At 57.8% G+C, this 19,742-nt stretch overlaps 2 protein-coding genes across 6 annotated transcripts in view; both read left to right on the plus strand.

Annotated features, from left to right (window-relative positions):
• GBF1 (golgi brefeldin A resistant guanine nucleotide exchange factor 1) overlaps positions 1-6,844 on the plus strand; it is a 109,968-nt gene extending 103,124 nt beyond the window's left edge. For 3 of the 5 annotated variants that reach the window (XM_056352279.1, XM_056352277.1, XM_056352281.1), the window contains 10 exons: positions 17-180; positions 480-726; positions 1,115-1,314; positions 2,288-2,438; positions 2,836-2,966; positions 3,295-3,396; positions 3,968-4,081; positions 4,329-4,506; positions 4,715-4,852; positions 5,181-6,844. In XM_056352279.1, the coding sequence (XP_056208254.1) occupies positions 17-180; positions 480-726; positions 1,115-1,314; positions 2,288-2,438; positions 2,836-2,966; positions 3,295-3,396; positions 3,968-4,081; positions 4,329-4,506; positions 4,715-4,852; positions 5,181-5,467 (1,712 nt within the window). In that variant the 3' untranslated portion in view covers positions 5,468-6,844. Of the gene's footprint in view, positions 1-16; positions 181-479; positions 727-1,114; positions 1,315-2,287; positions 2,439-2,835; positions 2,967-3,294; positions 3,494-3,575; positions 3,847-3,967; positions 4,082-4,328; positions 4,507-4,714; positions 4,853-5,180 lie in introns of those variants that run through there. The other 2 variants (XM_056352280.1, XM_056352282.1) reach the window with 2 other exon arrangements.
• Positions 6,845-10,024: 3,180 nt separating this feature from the next.
• TMEM150A (transmembrane protein 150A) lies at positions 10,025-19,704 on the plus strand. The gene is made up of 7 exons (XM_056352290.1): positions 10,025-10,491; positions 12,560-12,607; positions 14,674-14,745; positions 14,884-14,951; positions 15,092-15,219; positions 16,080-16,257; positions 18,011-19,704. Exons 1-7 carry the CDS (start codon positions 10,034-10,036, stop codon positions 18,253-18,255), a joined length of 1,197 nt encoding a protein of 398 aa, XP_056208265.1. The 5' UTR covers positions 10,025-10,033; the 3' UTR covers positions 18,256-19,704.
• The last annotated feature ends 38 nt before the right edge of the window (positions 19,705-19,742 follow it).

The raw sequence follows: 19,742 nt of genomic DNA on the forward strand, positions 1-19,742 counted from the left end.
GGCTTTTGTCTTGAAGGTGCCCAGTCAGACAGCGAGGTCTCCTCCTCCTATCATCCAAGTGACATGAGCCTGGACCGTGGCTACACTTCTGATTCAGAGGTGTACACAGACCATGGGAAGCCAGGCAAGATGCATCGCTCGGTGACAGATGTCGATGTCATGAACAGTGGCTGGCTAGTGGTAAGTAGCCACTGGGCTTCTGGTACCCGAAGAATACTCCTAGCATGGCTGGGGGCAGAGGGTGTGGTAGGGAGAGAAGGCTTAAGACAGTAGAAAAGGGCTATGATGAGCTGACAGTGTAGAGGCTGGGGAGGAGATGCAGATGGAGAGGAGAAAGCTTGGAGGCAAATGAGGAAAAGGGAAATGGATCCTACAGAAATGTTACCTGCCGGCTTCAGAAGAAAGCCTCTTTCAGCATGTGCATAAGGTGCTGCTTGTAATGCTACCCTCTCCTGCTACCCTATTGCTGTGCCCTGCAGGTGGGGAAAGATGACATCGACACCTCCAGATCTGCTGCTGGGCTCAGCAGACTGGGGCCATCTCCTCTTGTCAACCAGTACAGCCTGACTGTGGGGCTGGATTTGGGCCCACATGACACAAAGTCTCTCATGAAGTGTGTAGAGTCCCTGTCCTTCATCGTGCGAGATGCTGCCCACGTTACACCTGAGAACTTTGAGCTCTGTGTCAAAACCATCCGCATCTTTGTGGAGGCGAGCTTGAATGGGGGTAAGATGGCCCTTGGTTTGATGGTCAGGATTGGGCTTGAGGTGGCCAGTCGGCAGGAAGTGTGCAGTATACTGTCAGGGGATGAGTCCCCAGACCCCAGAAAATGGTCTGCTGTGAGAAAAGTGTCCTGGCTCCTGCGAGTAGCAGGGACCTTATTCTTATCCCTCTCGCTGGGATGGAGGGGAGGTCTGGAGCTGATGTGGAGGTAGCAGTATCAGCTGTTGCTGAAGGCTCTTCCTGAGGGGTGCTGGGTGTCTCTTCAAGCAGGTAGTTGCCATTTCACACCTAGTTGCTGGGGATATCAAAAGGTGTCTGCTGTGTGTGTTGAAGGGCAGAAAATGTTGTGGTGGAGTGCGTATATGGTCTGTTGCTGCCTTTGAATTCCTAGGCTACAAGTCCCAGGAGAAGAGGGGGAAGAGCCACAGGTATGACAGTAAATCCAGTCGGTTAAAAAAAAAGCCAAAGGAGAGTTCCACACGGCGATCACGGGTCTTGAGCCAGCACCAGGCACACACGCACAGTGATGAGGACGAGGATGAGAGCATCCCTGCCAGCTACCACACTGTGTCTTTACAGGTTAGTCAGGACGTAAGTATAGCAAGGATTTCCTCCTTTCCTTTCCCGTGCTCAGGGCCTTGCTAGTGAGACACTGCAATTCTTCATGGGGCAAGTGGGGGCTGCATCCTGGGTTAGTGGGCACTGGATGGCAGAGGGTGGCTCTGGTGGCAATGTGTGGTTCAGCAGTGAAAGAGGAAGACTGCAGTTTGGACAGGCAAAAGCAGAATAGCAATGGAGAGAGAAGTCCTCTGAAAAGCAGGGAGGGTGGCGTCTGGAGCTGTGAGTCACTACAGTGGTTAAGATGGGTGTGGATCAAGGGCATCTGGAGGCATGAGCTTCATGTGGGATTAGTGGGGGGTCTCATGGGGCATCTCCCCTTGTGGAGAGGGGAGGCACTGGCATTTCAAATACAGACAACTGGGATGAGGGAGTAATTTCTCTCCCCAGCTGGTACTTCGAAGGTGTGAAGGCGCAGGCCTGCTGACTGCCAGGCTGTGGGGCCTCAGTTCAGTAGTAAAGTCACTAGAATGCTGTCATTTGTCCATACGGAGCTGCTCTGAGGGAGCTTGCTTTGTGCTTCATGCTTTTTTTGTTTTGAAAAAAAAAAAAAAAATCAAACAAAAAATGTTGTAGAGAGTTGTCCCTGGACAGCACATGAATCACTGGGTTTCTCCGTCTGCCTGGGAGAGTCAGTGCTCTGTGCCAGGAAAGGCTCCATTCTCTCTCCTGGCAGGATTAGGATGCTGTACCTGGAAGGTGGGATTGACATGGCTACTGAACTGACACAAATCTTGCTGAAGATGCCTGGCATTTGACCTCTCAGTGAGGGCACAGACAGCAGGGCCTGATGCCATCTCCATAGCTGTACCTGGTTGCGTACATACAGGAAACAGGCTTGAGTAGCTGTGAACCTCTTAGAATTGGTTTGGGGAAGAGCAGGGACCGGGATTGCTTAGAAAATGTTACGTTCTGTGTGTTGCTTAATGTGATGCTTGACTTGCAGCTCCTGGACCTCATGCACACCTTGCACACACGGGCGGCCACCATCTACAGCTCCTGGGCAGAGGAGCAACGCCATCTAGAGACAGCAGGGAGGAAAATCGAAGCAGATTCCCGAACGCTGTGGTCCAACTGCTGGTGTCCTTTGCTACAGGGTAAAGCCATCCCCTTGTGATGAGAGTCAGCAGAGATACTTCCAGAATAATGGCAGCATTCAGGAAAGTTGAGGAGCCAAGAACTAACTGCAGAAAGCAGGCAGAGGTTGTTTTTAGGGTCTGCTGTAACTGAAAAAGAACTTGGAACAGATCTGGAAAGGTATTTTTAGCATGAGTTAGCTGCCAGCTTGTTTCTGGACCTGAAAGTAGATTCCCACTCTGTGGCCTGAAAAACATACAATCCTTTTCTTTCTTCACACACACAGGCCCACTCCCACCCCCCCCACACCCGCTCCCCCAGGGGTGCTTGATCTTCATTAGACTTTTCACCCTAGACTAGGGAAGTAGGGATGTGACACTTTCCCTGTGGGCTTTTCCCTGAATCCCTCTCTTGCAGGCATTGCTTGGCTGTGCTGTGATGCCCGACGCCAGGTACGGATGCAGGCACTCACTTACTTGCAGCGAGCGCTCCTGGTACATGATCTACAGGCCCTGGATGCCCTGGAATGGGAATCCTGCTTCAACAAGGTAACCTCCTGGCTGGGCTGGGCATGTAGGCAGGATAGTGTTGCTGGAGTGGCAGGTTGGTGTCCTATTTCAGCACCATCTTCTTGAGCAGGTTGTTCACCACAATCACCTCACAGAGTAGGGTGTTCCCTACTCTGATCCTATGAAAAGTTCCTCTCTGCTTAGGCTTCTGACAGAGCCTCTTGGTTCTGTCAGAATCCACTTGCTTCTCCCATGCTCTCTTCCTGGAAGCCACCAGTCCCAAAAGCCAGCTTTCCTGTAAGGCTGTCTGTGCAAATCTCATCAGTCATTTTTCAGCTCTGAAATGTCAACGTGTCTCATCCAACAGGTGCTGTTCCCTCTGCTAACCAAGCTACTTGAGAACATCAGCCCAGCTGATGTTGTTGGGATGGAAGAAACTAGGATGAGAGCCTCAACACTACTCTCCAAGGTGAGCATGCTTCTGCTGCCTGAAAGCTCAGGGGAAACCACATGCCTCAAGAAAACCACAGTCTGCTGTTACTAGCTTCTCAGCATCTCTGATCTGGGTAGGTGTCAGTTTGCTAGTTTGACTGTCTTCAGTGCTGGGCTTCTGCACCAACTTCTGCTGTTGAGACGTCTTCTTTCCAGAACTGTCTCCACAATCCCGGCCTTCAGAAAAATTGTCAGGAAGAAGGAGTTTGTGACTTTATGAAGGATGGAAAGAGAAGTATTTCACCTGACATTAGTTGAAGACAGTCTGTTCTAGCGGTGAAATGATGCGTGTCACAAGCTCATAGCACTGACCTAAGGCAGAGAGTCTGGATGGGCTGGAAGACGTGGTGCAGGCTGCACTGGCCTCATGCAAAGGAGACAACATCCACTCCTCTGCTACACAGCTCAGGAGAGTGGAGGCCACTGGCTTCCTCAGGCTGGGCCTGTGCGTGCTCCTAGCCTGCCACAAGGAGGGGGAATTCCAGATAGGTAAGGCTGGCTTGCCAAGGTATAAGCAGCAGCCCTGGTACAGTTGTGTTTTTTTCTAGGTGTTCCTACAGCATCTCTCCCCGCTGCTCTCGCTGACCACCTTTGCTGCCCTGTGGCTGACAATCCTGGATTTTATGGACAAATACATGCATGCTGGCTCCAGTGACTTACTGGTAAGGTGCTGAAAGTGATGCTGCAGTGCTTTGAACACCCATTCATCGGTTTTAACCTTCTAAACTTGAAAGGTGTTTTGGTTTGTTTGGGTGGTGGGGGTTTTTTTAACCTTTTAATCCTTCCAAAACCTATTCCATGGTCTGTCCCCTTGGCCTCTGTTTCCAAGGCAGCCCATCGGCTGTTTTGAGCTTTTATTCGTTGCTGTATGTCTATTCTCTGTGTCCTGAGGAGTGTCTCTGATTACAGCTGGAGGCCATCCCAGAGTCTCTGAAGAATATGCTGCTTGTAATGGATACAGCTGGGATATTCCACAGTGCAGACTCACGGACGGGGTACTCGGATCTCTGGGAGATCACCTGGGAGCGGATTGACTGTTTCTTACCTAGGCTGCGCGATGAGCTCTTCAAACAGACAGTCATCCAAGGTACAAGGGGCTGAGAAACCTCAATAAAACAGGTCTTGGACGCAGTGCTTGCACCTTGACCAGTACCCAGCTGCCATAGTGCCTGGATGCCGATGAAATAGTAGTTGCGGGAGGCTGTAGGAGCTTGGCACAAGGAGGGTGAACTGAGGGTGGGCAAAAGGAGTGAGAAAACTGGTGTGTGGGCTCACTGCTTGTTTTCTTTTCCTAGATCCTGTCCCTAGCATACCCATGGAGCAGCAGCATCAGAAATCAATAGTGTCTGCCTTACCCCCTTCTCCTGGGGGGGATGTGAGACCAGCCACCCACCTAGCTCCTTTGGAGAAACCCTGTGAACTGGGTGCCAGTGGTGAGTCTTGTTCTCTTCTTTCTGGAATTGTCTTCCCTGCACAGTGGCATGGATCTGCTTTTCCTTGGTTTAGCGTGATCTAAATTGAACCAGGTCTCTGGTGTTGTGCTTCCAAATGGATAGGTTGTGGCCTTCTTGCTGAGGTTACTAGGGTGGGCAGAGGCTGGGGCAGAATGCCTGCTCCTCAGGGCCTCGTGTGAAGGTGTGTGGAAGGGGCAAGTCTGAAAAGGCCCCTGAGTTGATCTTCAGCCCTGCTTAGCTTTGAGCTGAAAAGTGACTTTGTCAGGGCTTGTGTAAGGATTGTATTTTGTCTCTTCCTTTTTTCCAGAGTCTGAGAGAGCTGCAGCACCTGCTTCACCCACCATCAGCACCTCTGCCTCTCCTTCTTTCACAGCATCAGCTCCAACAAAGACAAGCCCCGTTACAGACATACCTCCTACAACAGCACAGCCACCACTCATCCTGCAGCCTCTTGCCTCTCCCCTGCAGGTTGGGGTGCCACCTATGACTCTTCCAATCATTCTCAATCCAGCATTAATTGAAGCCACCTCTCCTGTTCCCCTCTTAGCTACTCCACGGCCCACTGACCCCATGACAACCTCTGAAGTCAATTAGTTCAAGGGTGTCTGAGAACTGTCTGCTGAGGAAGCTTTGTGGGTGGAGGATGCTGGCCAAGTGTTCTCTGGTAGCTGGCATGTTGGTTTTAGATGATGCTAACCTGAGCAGAAGGGCTGCTGCCACAGTCCCCTTGGAGCACATCGCATTCTGCTCCTTTCTTGTGGCAACCACCTAGAAAACCACCTAGAAATCCCTGTCTTCTTGGAGGGGTGCCCAGTTCCACTGACCAGTCTCCTTCCTGCCTTCACAATCTCAGGGGCCAGGCAACACAAGCACCCAGCAGCCTGGGACCAAGCTGCCACCAGTTCATCTAGTGAAGAGGGAAAATTCTTTGGTGTCACGCCAGAGAGAGGGGCTGCCTCTTAGATTGTTCAGTCCAGTCCCTGGACAATTCCCCAGCCATTCCCTAGCTTTCCTGCCTATGCTTCTGGTCGCACTGCTTGCTTTGGGCTCTGGGCATGCCTGGGATCAGCAGGTTGAGAATTTTGTGTAGAAATGTGGATTGCTTACAGCGCAGCTCCCAGCTTGCTGCATAGGGCTTCTTGTCTGCTGTAGCCACATGCTTTCCTTCTGTATTATGGTAGTATGGATCACAGACATCCCCACAGGGGTAACCAGACAGGGAGTAGGCAGCAGGGGTGTGTAGCAGGGGTAGTACTACTTTCCTCCCTCCTCCTGTAAATGAAATCAAGCTTTCTGGTTGGAGGGAGCAAGCTCAGAAGGCTCTGCATAGCTGAGCAGATGAGAAGGAAGCGCAGAGTCCTGTGAGCTGAGAGCAGAGCACCATGGCCATCTCTCAAACAGCGCTTGGGGAGCCAGTCCCCAGGGTGCACAGCAGTGCTGTGTTGTCCACCCCTCACTACACTGGCCTCTTGGTGTCCAGCCCCATTACTTAGGAGAACGTCCTCTTCAGCTAGAGAAGATATGGGGATCTGTGGCACCTGCTGTGCTTTCTCTTGGAAGCTCTGCAGAGACTGCACCCTTCTGCATTTTCTAGTTGTTGGGAGCCCAGCTCCTTCTCCACCTGGAACACCCCTGCAGCTCAGGCCCTGGTAGTCATTCTTGTGCTTCTGCCTTGCAGCAAGGATGTCCCACTCTTCCACTCCCTCGTGCCCAGAGCAGAGCTGGCTGCCTGGCAAGCACTGCATCTCCGTTCTTCCTCCTCTCTCAATTAGTTGGCTAAATTCTCAATGATACCAATCTCAGAAATCCTGCGGGTGGCTGGGAGGGGCATGGGCGGGACTCCAACCCAGTGTATGCTGTACTGAGAGGAACCTACGGCTGGGGTGCAAGTACAACCAGTGTATATATAGAGTAAATGGCTACAAATCCAATGGACTTTTTACAGTGTAATAAATACATCCTGTAAATGAATGCTCCAGTGTAGCACTCCTTTTTGTCATGGGTCTGTGGCTCAGAGCTTCAGGAAGAGTGGAGTTTAGTTCAAGGTACTGTCCCCAGCTGCCAGACCCCTGGCTCCATATAGCAGGATCCTCCAGTGGAGCGCTCTCTGGGAAGCACAGAAGGACTTGCCCTAACAAATGGTCAGCTCATGGCAGGGCTGCAGTGGAGGCTGGCCATCGAGGAGCTAAGTAGAGCTGTAACAGCTGGATTGCTCTTGCTTGTGGCAACAGGTTAGTCCAGCTGTAAAATCACTGGTGCTATGTTGCTGTGTGCTTGTGCTCCGCCAGGGCTGAGGGCAAAGGCTAGGGCTGAGGAGCAGGTGCCCTGCGGCATGGGACACAGGCTTCAGTGACAACCTGGCTGACTTTGGAGAAAGGAGCATTTTGTGTCTGATGGGGAAGAAATCTTCATTTCCACTGACAGGATTCGGACTTGGAGAGGGCATGAGAGATCCTGGGCTCTTCCAGGGCTAATGCTTGCCCTGGATGCGGACAACCACACATACATCCTTCCTGGTGTTTTCTACTTTGTTTTGTGGCAAGATCCACACAGTGCCACAGTGTCTTTAGAGCTGTGTGACGCACCAATGCCTTCCCTATCACAAGAATTCCGGGAGACTCCTACAGGCTTGATAAGGGGTTTAAAAACTTATTTGAATTGCTTGAGCAAAGGTCTGAATATTGCGTAATGAAAGAGTAATGCAGATACTAGGAAAGTCCTGTTAATAAGCCCTGGTTCTCTTGCCCCGTTCCCACCATTCCTGGAATATTTTAACTCCTGCAGTCTTCTCTTCCTCACCCTCCACGGCTCCCAGATTTTGTCCTTCCAGCCCTTAGATGTTTCCATTTGTGTGTCTGAACTCTTGCACTGCCCTTGGCCCTTCTGTATCCAGCCCACTTCTGTTTTATATTTCCAACCCTTCACTTCAGTTTACGGCTCTGTTTTTCTGGGCTGTCTCCAAAATGTTCTCTGCAACCTCTAGATGATTAACTCTTTGTAAGCCATTGCTCAATGGTCAAGTACCTTAATGTCAGCACTACTGCCCTCTGTTCCCCAGGTGGTCCTTTTGACTTCCTGGAGTAGCATCAGCTAATGGCAGAGTTCAGTTTTCCCCACTACCTTCAGATAGTTTGGGGGGTGCTCTGTTTTAAACTGTGTTTGCAAACTCAGTTTCTACTGAGAGCATTATATCTTAATTTGGACAATTGCAGTGCAAAGCAAAAGCCACCCGAGGGAACTGCAGGAAGCAGGACTGGAATGGAAAGAATGTTGACTGGAAAGACTGACAGAATATCATTTTAAACAGTTTTCACTAGAGTGTAAATAGGAACGGACTACAAAACCCAAAAAAAAGTCTTTGAATGTTGTTTGGATTTTGTAATAATGAGGTTTCATGTGTTACAGAGGAAAAAAATAATGGGGAAAGTGTTTGAACAGAAGGGGAAGTCAGAATCAACTGACAGGTAGCATGTACTTTTATAGGTAAGTCTCTTGAATTCTATTTGTAACTTACATGTAACTTACATTACGTAAAGGACAGTCATACTGCCAGCGCCTGTTGGCGAGGAACAGTGTTCAGAATGTTAGCCTTCAGGTTTGTCCCAGCATATACTTTTTCTAGTCTTGGGCTTCTTTCCCATTTTTATGAGTCTTACTCTTCCAGAAGCAGCTGGACAGACATCGCCATAGTTTGGATTTACATACCTCTTTTGTTCTCATTTACGTCAGGAACTTCCATTGCTGAAACAGAAATAAGTGTTGGGATTTAGCGTGTGTCAGTAGGATGTGTTACTACAGAGCTGGTGTTTTCCTCATGGGTGTGAAGCTTCCTAGTGGGTGAAAGCCCTAGGGAAAGATAAGCCCTGGCTGTAAAACATAAATTTGGCACTGAAACTTGTGAAACTGAAGCAATGCTGCTTTTAGATTCAATCTTTAGATTCAATCTGAGCATATCCAGAAGACCTGGTCTGTAGGAAGGACTTCCATGAAGTACCTTCCAACAGCGAGCTGGCTTGTTTAGAAGTTACCCTCGCTCCTGGAAATGCCAGCTGTTGAACTCCTCTGGAAAAATCTGTGCCTGTTTCAGAGCCTAAAGCACCCTGAAACCATGGTGCCCACTCCTTCACCCCATGGGAGGCATCCCGGGGGGGAGGGTTGTAGCTCACCCTGTGGCTCGGAGTGATCTAGGACCTGCCGAGCGCTGCCAGGGGGCTGGGGGGCTGCCGGGGAGGGGGCCAGGCCTGCTGCCTGCCAGTGGACAGGAGTGCAGGGCGCAGCTTTGGGAGCAAAGTTGTGGAGTGCACAGCCACTGGCGTGCTGAACTGCGAGGAGACCTGGGCTTGCGAGGAGGCTGCCTGGAGCATGATCCAGCGCGTCGCATTGGGAGATGAGATCTGCAGAGACTGAAGCCCTGGTATGCGGTGGTACCCCTCTGGCTGGTAGCCTGCCCCTGCCCGGGGGTGGTGGTGGGCAGCGGTGGTACCCCTCTGGCTGGTAGCCTGCCCCTGCCCGGGGGTGGTGGTGGGCAGCGGGGGCTCCCCTCCCGCCCAGGCCAGGGCAGGTGCTGCTCCCGGGCAGCGGCTCCTTGCAGAAGGCAGCGGCAGGGCGCAGGCTTTGGGCGCAGGGGTGCGAGCACAGGCCTGCATGCGGCCGCTGCGGGACGGGGTTGTTGCAGTTACCACCGGGAACTGGCCGCAGCCCGGCCGCTCTGCCCCAGCTTCCTCCGTGGAAAACTGACAATGGCCCTGGGCCGCGGGGCTGGGGGGGGGCTGCTGGCCTTCACCCCTGGCTGGGCCCTTTGTAGAAAGTGCCTGGGAGCGGGGTCGGGCTCAGCGGGGCGGGAGGGTGGGTGCGGGTGACCGGGTGAGCCGCCGGCCCCGGGGGGCGCGGGGGCCAGTGGGTGCAGGGGTTCGTGCTGAGCCTTGGCGAGGGGAGAGGAGGCTGAGCCCGTGTCACCCCCCCCTTGCCCCCAAGAAGAAGAGGGGACTGAGCAAGGCCAGCTGCCTGCGCTCACAGCGTGCTCCGGGCCAGGCTGGCCTGGGGCCCCCAGCCCCGCGCGGGTGGGCAGAGGGACGGTGCCCGGGGCAGGGAGCGCACGGGGGGCGCTGCAGGCAGCTGCTGCTGCCCGGTTCCGCCCTGGCAAAGGCAGCTGCGGGGGGGATGTCCCTGCTGCCGGGCGCTGCCCGCCGCCCCCGCCGCGCCACTTCTGCCCGCGGGAGCCCGCCCCCGCCCCGCCGGCCGTGCCCTGCAGGGGACGGGGCCCCGCGCTCCCCCCGCCTGCGGCCGCCCTCCGCAGCGCGGCCCGCCCGGGGTGCCGGCACGGCCCCCCCCTCCCGGGCCGGCAGCGCGGCCGCCACGTGGCGCCGGGGCCGCCCCCGCTCCCGCCGCCCGGGGCCGCTGCCCCGGCTCGGCACGGCACGGCTCCGCCCGGCCGCGGCCGCGGCCGCCCATGGGGAGCGCGGCCCGGCGGCCGCGCGGCAGCAGGAGGCAGCGGGGAGGCTCCCCCGGCGGCCCCGCTCGCCTGTAGCCCGGCGGGGCATGCCCGGCCCCAGGATGCCGGCCTGGGGGATCCTGCCCGTCACGCTGCCCGCCTTCACCATCACTGGCATGTGGATCGTGTGAGTGCCGCGGCGGGGCTGGGGGGTGTTGCACGGGGCGATGCTGCGGGGCAGAGGGCTGTGGGATGCGGCAGGGTGCGATGCTGCGGGCCGGGGGGGGTGCGGGGTGCTGCAGGGTGCGATGCTGTGTGGCACTGCTGGGCCTGTGTTGTGTTAGGGTGCTTCTGCACACTCAGTCACTCCCACAGTTCCCCGGCCCCTTGCAGCCACCTCGCACGGTCACTGCGTCCCCTGCAGCAGTGCTGGCACATGCCTCCCTGGCCTCACACCCCTGACACCCCGTGGGACCGCGCACCCAGTCCAGGAGCGAGTGCAGCTGGCACTTAGCACGGGAATGGCCTTGGGAGCGATGTCACCAGCCCAGGTCCTGTGGTGCCAGGGCTGTGACCAGCACAGGAGCGCCCATCCCACGTGGTGGATGGATGTGGGGGCTAGGGGACCCTTGTGCTGGGGGCAGAAGCAGTGTTACCAGGGCGAGCAGCACTAGCCCACCCTGCTGCTTCCCTCCCAAGGCCTTGGCCCTGGCATCTCAGCTGGCCACACAGGACTGTCCTGTCCTGGTCCATCAGCCCCCACCTCCGTGTTGCAGGCACTGGACAAGGGCCTTTTCCTAAAGGGAGCCTTGGTGTAAGTAATGGGACTTTTTGGGGTGTAGGATGGAGCAAACTCACCCCATACCACGTGGGTCCCCCCTCTAAATGTTCCCCCCTGTGATATTGCCCACCCTCCTTCATGACAAAGCCAAATACTGATCCTGGTGTAGGGAACTTGTGCTCTGATAGTTTTGCCTGGGTGCCTCGCAAAGCCCTGGCTGTTTCCCATGGGTGACCCTGGGGTAGATGCCCCTCCAGCCCGGAGCAGCACGGGTGGGTGGGAGGTCTTGGGCCCTTTTTCTAACCCCAAACACGTCCTGCAGCTGTGTGGAGGAGACAGTGTCCCTTGCCAGCTCAGCGGCAGGGTGCAGCCGGGCAGCTGCATGCAGGGGCTCGTGGTGGCTGCGGGGCCTGCCAGCCATGCCCGGGGGCGCAGAGCTGTGAGGGGGGACCGGGGGCATGGGGGACACCTCCCGCTGCAGGAGGGCCAGGCTGTTTGTGCCTCGCTTGGCTTATGGCCCTGTCCCAGGAGGCACAGAGGACCGGTGCGTGGGGGAGACCTGTGCTGGGAAGCAGCTGGGCGAGGGGCCTAGGGGGTGCGGTGCTCTCGCCGGGCAGCCCTTGGGGTGGGCAGCACTGCCCCTTGGTTGCCCCCAGCTGTCCTGTCTGCCCTGGGGCCTCATGCTGGGATCACGCTTTTCGAAGCCTGGCTGTTAGGTGGCCAGCTCGGGCGGGAGAGGGGTTTTCTTACCGGTGCCGGAGCCTATTTTTAACCTGAGCTGTTTACGGCCACTGGCGGCGGCAGTTTGAACGGCACGGGTGCCACTGGGTGCTGTGGCTGCCAGGCAGGAGGGGTCCTCACTGGCTGGGGGGCCCCGGGGCTGGGAACCCCTTGTATGTCACGAATCCCTTGTTACACGGACCATTGCGCAGGGGCGACTCCATCTCAGATGGAGCTGATCTGCCCCAAATGCCCTACCAACGTGCCGGCTGCTTTTCCAGACTTCTTTTTGCTCCAGCCGCTGGCCAGCTGTGGGGAGCGCGGCAGAGCCTGGTGACCATGGGGTGACACCCTGCACATAGGCTGGTGGAGAGCCCTGATGCCGGGGTGGGGGGCTGTGTGGCAGAGCAGCCCCCTGGAGGCCGGGTAGCAGGCAGCGTGGTGTGGGGGATGCCTGTGGGACCACCCATGCTGAACTGGAGGAGGAGGCGGCTCTCGGCCAGGCTGTGGGGGCACAGGGCAGGCGGCCCTGGTCCTGGCACGGAGCGTGGGCTGTGCTTGTGCACTTGCTTTTCTTTTTCCTGCTTTGTAAAGCCAGAAGGTGCCATGGGGCAAGTGCTGGCCCCTGGCAGGCAGTGAGGGCTTGTACCCCCTGCTCCTGCGGCCGGTCCCTGCAGCTGGGCCCCAGTGCCAGCCCAAAGCAGGGGTGCAGGCGGGTGGGTGGCTGTGGTAACTTCTGTTGTCTCTCCCCCAGGTACGCCATGGCACTCTCCAACAACCACATCTGCCCTGTCCATAACTGGTAAGGCCTGGGGGGTGGCAGGGGCCCTCCACCATGGACCACCTTGGTTAAAGATCCCATAATGCTGTGTCCCCCTTCAGACCTGTCCTGCCTGAGCCAGGCCATGCTGTGCCAGGCTACCCAGGTAGCCAAGGCCCCTCCTGCGCCGTCACCATGCTAAAAGGGTGACTCAGGGCCAGGCTGGCCCTGAGAGGGGGCTGGAGCTAGTGGGAGCATTAAAAGGGGCACAGACCCAGCTTCTCCCCCAGCAGACGCAATGGTGACAGTGATGGGGCACAGCCACCCCAGGACACGTGTCTCCTGTCTGACTCGTGAGTGGCTTTCAGGAGTAAAGCCACTTGGGGACTGGCTGCTGGCAGGCTCGGCCCTGCATTTGCAAAGCGGTAAGGATGCCAAGGCCAGGCAGGGCCATCGAAAGCCACTGTCCCTCCCTGCCCAGGCTGGGCTACTCCTGGAACAGTCCAGCCTTGCTGCAAACCAGGAGGCCATTGAAAAAATACAGCATGGAGAAAGTATGAAAATAAGTGGTCAGGGAATTACAGAGGGCTGTGTGTCTCCATGGAAAAGCTTGAGGCTTGCTTGCTTGAGGCTAAATCTGGCAGTGCTGGGGGAACGGGATGGCCTCATGGTGCCCGGGCTCGCCGCGGGTAGAGCTGCCTGCAGCACCCCAGGGTGGGGGACGAGGCATGGGAGAGGCAAGGGCTGGGGAAAAAAACCACTATTTGCTCTCTTGGCGACTTCTTCCACAGGGTTTTTGGCTTTTTTTGCCTCCTTAAAAATCCATGTTAGTTTAATTCTTGCTGGAGTGTTTGAAGAAGAGGGGAAAAAACACGCTGCTGCCATTTCCTGCCCGATGGCTGATCCTGCCCTGGGAAGAATGTGCTTGTGGGGCTGGCTGTGGCACAGCCAGCCCCTAGCAATGAATAATGCTCGGCTTAAACAAAATAATAACACCAAAAAAAACCCAACTCCCAAGCCAAACACGGCCCCAAGAGCAGCCCTTGAGGAGGCCGTGGGGCTCTGTGCCTGCCGGGGTTTGTGGTTGGAAAACAAAGCCACCAGCAAAGGAGGAGGCTGAAAAAACACCAGAGCCCAGCCCGCCCTTTCCCAGACGGCCTGTTTAACTGTGTGCTTGCCGAGCGGCTGGGGCCAGCTGATGGGCAGGGGGTGTCTGAGGGGGCCCTTTGGGGCTCAGGGCTTTGGGGTCCCTGCCTGCGGAGGGGGAGGGGGCCCCACTCAGCCATACCAGGCAGAACTGCCGGGTGCCTGGATGATGCTGCAGCAAAGGGGCACCCAAAAGCCTGCTGCAAGCGTGTGCAGCTCCCAGGAGAGCAGGGGGGCACATACCCCCCTGGCAGGGAATCTGATGACGGCTGTGTGCAGAAGCTGCGGCATGGGAAGGTGTCTCGGGCAGATAAACGCTCTAGGTCCCTGGGCTCATGGGTCTGCAGCTGCACAGCCAGGGCTCCGCGGTGGTCGCAGGCGGCAGAGGCATCCAGGAGGGTGTCCCAACAGCGTGCCAGGCTCCTCAAGGCATCCTGGAAGCTTGCTCCTGTCATACCCCGCCCCCCCACAGGCATCTGGCTCCCCCCCAGGCGGGCTGGCACTGCCCTGGGGTGCTGTGGCCGAGGGGGGCTGTTTCCTGCTCAGCTCTGCATTCCCACCCGTCCATGCAAGCCCAGAGCTGTCACTGGCTGTGTGCCCAGCTCCACTCCTGCTCCCACCCCCGGGATGTGTGTGACGGGGCTGGCCCTGAGGTGCTCTCTCTCCCGCCTGGGGCTGCAAGAACCCCCTGGGCCCAGCACACCCTGGCCCAGGCAGCCCCCCGCCCCACCGTGGCCTCCCCCTTGCAGGCAGGGACTCTGGGTGGGCAGCAGAGCCAGCAGGCAGGGTACAGGCTGTGGAAACCCAGGCACAATGCTCCCAGAGGACCCCGTGGGGTGGTGGGTCATTCCCCGGCGGGGCTTGTCCCCAGGGCACGGGCACATCCCTGGGGTCAGAGAAGGAGACAGGGGGGTCCCGCGCAGTAGCTCAGCTCTCTTTACCTGTCCCTTTGCTCCCGGCAGGAATTACAACCAGTCCTGCGGTGTGGATGGCCCTGGCTCCTGCTGCACGCTGGACCACATCCCCCTGGTCAGGTGAGCAGCCATGGGGTGGGAGCACAGGGCTGGCTGCTCCAAGAGCCCCCCTGGGAGTGTGTCCTGGGGAGAGGGGCAAGCGCTGCACCCCAGTGCCCCCCAGCTGAGGAGTCCCTGGACCTTGCCTTGTCCCCGCAGCAAGTGTGGCACCCTGCCTCCCGAGAGCTGCTTCTTCAGCCTCATCTGCAGCCTGGGCTCCTTCATGGGTAAGTGCCTGCTGCCAGGGGAGCAAGGCCAGGAGTGGGGTGCCCTGCGGTGCTCACCCCCTACTCCAGTGCGGGCCAGGGGCTGGTGGGGAGAGTCCACAGGCAGCAGTGTGCAATGGGGCTGTGTCTCCCTCCCGCAGTGATCCTGGTGGGGCTGCTGCGCTATGCCCATCTCCTGGAGCGCCTTGGGCCATCCCTCCTCAACACCCTGGGGCTGGCCACCGGCTGGGTCTGTGCTGCTGGCCTCACCATGGTGGGCAACTTCCAGGTAAGGCATCTGCTTGGGGAGCCCCGGGGGCAGCGGCAGCAGCACCACTTGGTGGTATAGGATTTGGGGTGGTTGTTTTGCTCCAGCCCCCTCATCCATGCACTCCTTCACTTCTGCCAGCCGCTGGGCTTCCCCAGATGCTGCAAAACACCTTTGCTTGTGCACTTACAGTTTCGGTCCGGGTTAGGCTGCTGGGTTTGGTTTAACCCTTTTCTGAGACCCTCTGCATGGTCGGTCTGCTCCATGGATGCGTGATCTGGTGCGGTCAGGGACGTGCCAGCCGGGCAGAGGAGACCCGGCCAGGTTGCCGATGCTCCCGCTGCCTGGCCACCCCGCTGTGGGCATTTGCTGCCTGGGGGGCGATTTCAGGGAATCCTGGGCAAAGCCTGTGCTCGCAGGGTCCCGAGCAATCCCAGACTTGGTGGCAGAAGGCAGCGCTCACCCCCATGCCTGCACTGCCAGGCACCGGCCTCCTGGCAGCTGCCAGTGCTCTGCCCACAGCAGCCGGTCCTTCTGCTTGGCAGGAGGCTGCTGCTGGCACCACCCCCCGCCTCCGGGAGCAGCTTCGCTGGCCCTGGTCCCCCTGCACCCCAGCTGCAGCTCTGCTGAAGGCAGGGCTGTGACCCCCCAGGATGCGGTGCAGGCAGCCCATGCCCCTGGGCATAGAGTGCTTTGTGATCCCAGCAGCAGACCAGTGGGTCCAAATCCACTCTTCAGCTGGGAGCTGGGCACAGGGTGAGCTGCCTGCACCCACTGCTGGTGCTGCCTGCATTCCTGCCTGGACATGAGCCCACCCACTGGCTCAGAGCTGTGCCAGGGACCATCCTGGGGTGCTGGCACCTATGGTCTCTTCTCTGCAGGTGGATCACGCCAAGGTGCTGCACTACATTGGGGCAGGGGTGGCCTTTCCCACCAGCATGCTGTTCCTGCTTCTGCAGTCCATCCTTACCTACCGCATGGCCAAAACCCATGGGCAGTACTGGACTGGCCACTTACGTAGCATCCTCACCGCTGTGGCCTTCCTCACCCTCATCTTCAGTATCCTTCTGAAAGGTGTGGGGTGGAGATCTGGGATGGGCTGGCAAAAGGTGGTCCTTGCAGGGGGGGTACGTGCCCCACGTCCTCTGCCCTTTGGTCTGGCAGTGAGGCATGGTACGAGGAGAGGGGCTGGGCAGAGGGTGGGGGGCAGGCAGCTCGCTGCAGGTGTGGGCTGGAGGAGAAGCAGTATCAGCGTTGTGCAGGGGCCGAGGAGGGGAAGGGATGCTGGTGGGTATCTCTCTGCAGTGCCCCAAACCAGCCCTGCCCTGGCTGCTGCGGCCCAGCCCAGCCACTGCTGCAGGCTTGCAGAGTGGAAGGGCTGGTTAGTTGTTTTTTTTAATGAAACAAAGGTGTGTTGAGCCCCCAGCAATGCGAAGTCCATCCCGGTTACCTTTACAGCTGAAGCAGAGTGCAAAAGCACTGCATGCGGGTGCCAGGCAAGTGTGTGGCAGCACCCCTGCCAGCCGGGGCCAGCCAACCTGCCCGGGGGGGCAAGGGACAGCTTGGTGAGCAGGCGCTGGGGTCTGCAAACACCCTGCCAGGGGAGGAGGGCACGGCAGCAGGTGAAGCAGGGCTGGAAGAATGGTCCTGAGTGTGTGGCTGGGAAGCCAGGGGCTTATTTAGGACTGAGGCTGGGGATAAATTGGGAAACAAGGTGGTGGTTGTTGGGCAGGAAGGGGAAAAAGCATGCAGCATCCACGGGTCCCAAAGCGGCTGGCTGGCGGCTGGCCGGGGTGAGCAGCACAGGAGGAGTCTGGGGGGTGCTGATGGGCCTGGAGGATGCCAGAGGGTTCTGCTCCGTCACTGCAGCGGGCAGGCAGGCTGGGAAGCAGGCAGCGAGCTGGGAAGGGCAGGAGTGCCATGGGGCTGTGCCAGCTGGGAGGGACAGGCAGGGCATGTGAGGACGAGGCAGACAGGACTGGTGCCAGCCTGCTGTGACCACGCTGCTCCACTGGGGACCAGAAGTGGGAAAGCTGCGAGCTGTGGTGAGGGCAGTGTGGGGAAAGGGCTGGAACATCTTGGGGTGGGATTAGGGGAGAGAGGAGAGGGCTCTGCCCCGTGTGGGTCAGGTTCCTGCCTCTCCAGCTCTCGCAGATCTTGGTCTTGCTGGCAGAAGGCAGGGTACTGCCAGGGGCTTCATCTGGAGGGCTGGGGGATGTACCTGCCTTTTCCCCTCACCCACGGTGGCTCTGGCAGTAGGTTTCCCTAGAGATCCCCAGTGGGGATGAGGGAAGCATAAAGAAGCTCTGGCAGCAGTAGGACCTGGAGGAGGGGCAGCAGGGCCCCTCTGTGGGGTGAGCCAGCCAGCAGCACAGAGGGACGGGGGCTGCTGCAGGTCTGGGGTTGAGGGCTGCTGAGTTTTATTGACTTTGACCATCCCATGGGAGGATGGGGAGCGTCAGCCTGGGCTGAGGAAGAGGCAAAGGGTGCGGGGAGCGTGAGGCATCTGGGTACCCAGCTCGCCCTGAGGCTGCAGCCTGAGTTCCCCCTGCCCCAGCCTCTTCAGAAAATCCCCACCTGGCATCAGTCCTGTGATTTACTGAGGCTAGTTTGGGCACGTGTGCCACAGCCTCACCCGTGCTGGGGGAAGCGTATGGGTTTTCTTGGTTTTAGGGGAGGGTGGTGTGTTTTCCAGGGGGTGTGTGTGTGTGGAGCTGCTCATGGCTGCCCCAGTGTGCAGTGGCAGTGGGATGTGGTCCTCCATGGAGTGGTTGGAGTTCAGCTGTGCTTTCCTTGACGGGGATGCCCTCAGGTGGTGTGTTCTTCATCCAGGAGAGCTTCGTGCTGCAGCATGTGGCCGCACTGTGCGAGTGGATGTTCATCATCGATGTCCTGGTCTTCTACGGCACCTTCACCTTTGAGTTTGGAGCCATCTCCACAGACACCTTCCTGGTCCTGCTGAAAGCCAGCCGGGCCCCCAAAAGTTACAAGGGTGAGAGTGGCATATCCAGCACGGCCCACATCCACAGCCACACAGAGGGTCTGGCCATGGCCTGACCCCACAGGAGGCATGCTCACGGTGGGGACCCTCAAACAGGGCTCTGACGGTGACCCCCCACCTTGAATGTCTCTGAGACCCCGTCTGCCTGGGGGTGCGTGTGGTGCCCTCCCCTCCCGGTGGGAGCTGGGGCTGGGGCTCCTCTGGCAGCCAGTGTCCCTTTCAGGAGCTGCCCCCTCCCTGCCCGCAGCATCTGGGGTCACTGCTGGGGTGTGGGGATTCCAGCCTGGTGCTGCTGTCAGCAGAGCCGGGATTTGCCCTGAGCCTCTGGGGCTGCTCCGTCTGAGCTGGGGGCTGTTGGAGGCAATCATCAGAGGCCCCCTCCCCATGCGGGCCTGGTTGTGCTGAGGGGGGGGATCACGGTCCCTCCCTCCTCCACCGCCATGGTGGTATGGTTCAGCAGGGCAAGCCTTCCCGCCAGCCGCTGTGACTCTCAGAGAAGCAGAAAACCCAGAGTGCCTTTTCCCTTCCTCAGGAGGTGATGGCAGCGCAGGTCTGTCCACACCCCCAGCGAGGACGGCAGTGGGGGTCTCTCCCTGCCTGCCTGCCCAGGGTAGGGGTAGTGCCTTGTGCTGCTGCAGGATGACACCAGCAGCACCGGCTGGACCACAGCAGCCGTCCTGCCAGAGCTCTTGCTGTTCAGGGCCTTCCATCCCTCCAGCTTTCTCACATTTTTTCAGCTTGGAGAATTGCTGAGGCAGGTTTTACCTCCCAGGCCATGGAGTTCCTGTGATCCCTGGCAGTCAGCTGGGTTAGGAAATGGGTCTCACAGCAAGGATGTCCTGCAAGCACAGTGCCTGCAGAGTGGCAGATTTCTCATCCGTGGTGCTGCCAAGCTAAGCTGTCGCACGTGGGAGCCTGCACACCCCAGCCGGGGTCTCCAGCCTGGGGGTGGGCTGTCGCCAGCCCTCCCACCTGTGGAGCACAGGCACAGAAAGGGGAAGCATGTCTGTAGGAGCAGGGGAAGCCCATGCCATGTTCTGCTGAGACTCGTAAATCCGTCCTCCCGTGCCTGCCCCAGCGTGGAGCCCAGCCAGCCTCTGCCTGGTGCGAGCCCCCTGCTCAGCCCTGGCCCCTTCAGGCTGACCCCAGCCTGGGCAGGGACTGGCCGGGAGGGGAGGGGTGCATGGGTGTGTGTATATATAGGTCTGCATATATATATATATGTCTACATATATATATAGACACACATATATAGATATATATATATAAATTTTCCCTTGTCCCTAGAAAGGGACATTTGCTGCTGCTGCGTGCATTGATCAGGTTGGGCTTCCTGATGCACCCACCTTTTCAAAATCAGCCTATAAATCCACCAGTATATGTAGTTTGAAGAGGAGCATCTCTGACTTTTATATCTAATATATGTTTAAATATATTATATATATATATATTAAAAAAAAGAGAGAGAGGGAGTGGTGAATTTACAATAATAAAAGTGAAAACCAGCTCAGGGTGAGGCAGAGCATCCTTCCCTGCCGCTCAG

The sequence above is a fragment of the Falco biarmicus genome, chromosome 9 (genome assembly GCF_023638135.1).
Source record: "Falco biarmicus isolate bFalBia1 chromosome 9, bFalBia1.pri, whole genome shotgun sequence".
NCBI lineage: Eukaryota > Metazoa > Chordata > Aves > Falconiformes > Falconidae > Falco > Falco biarmicus.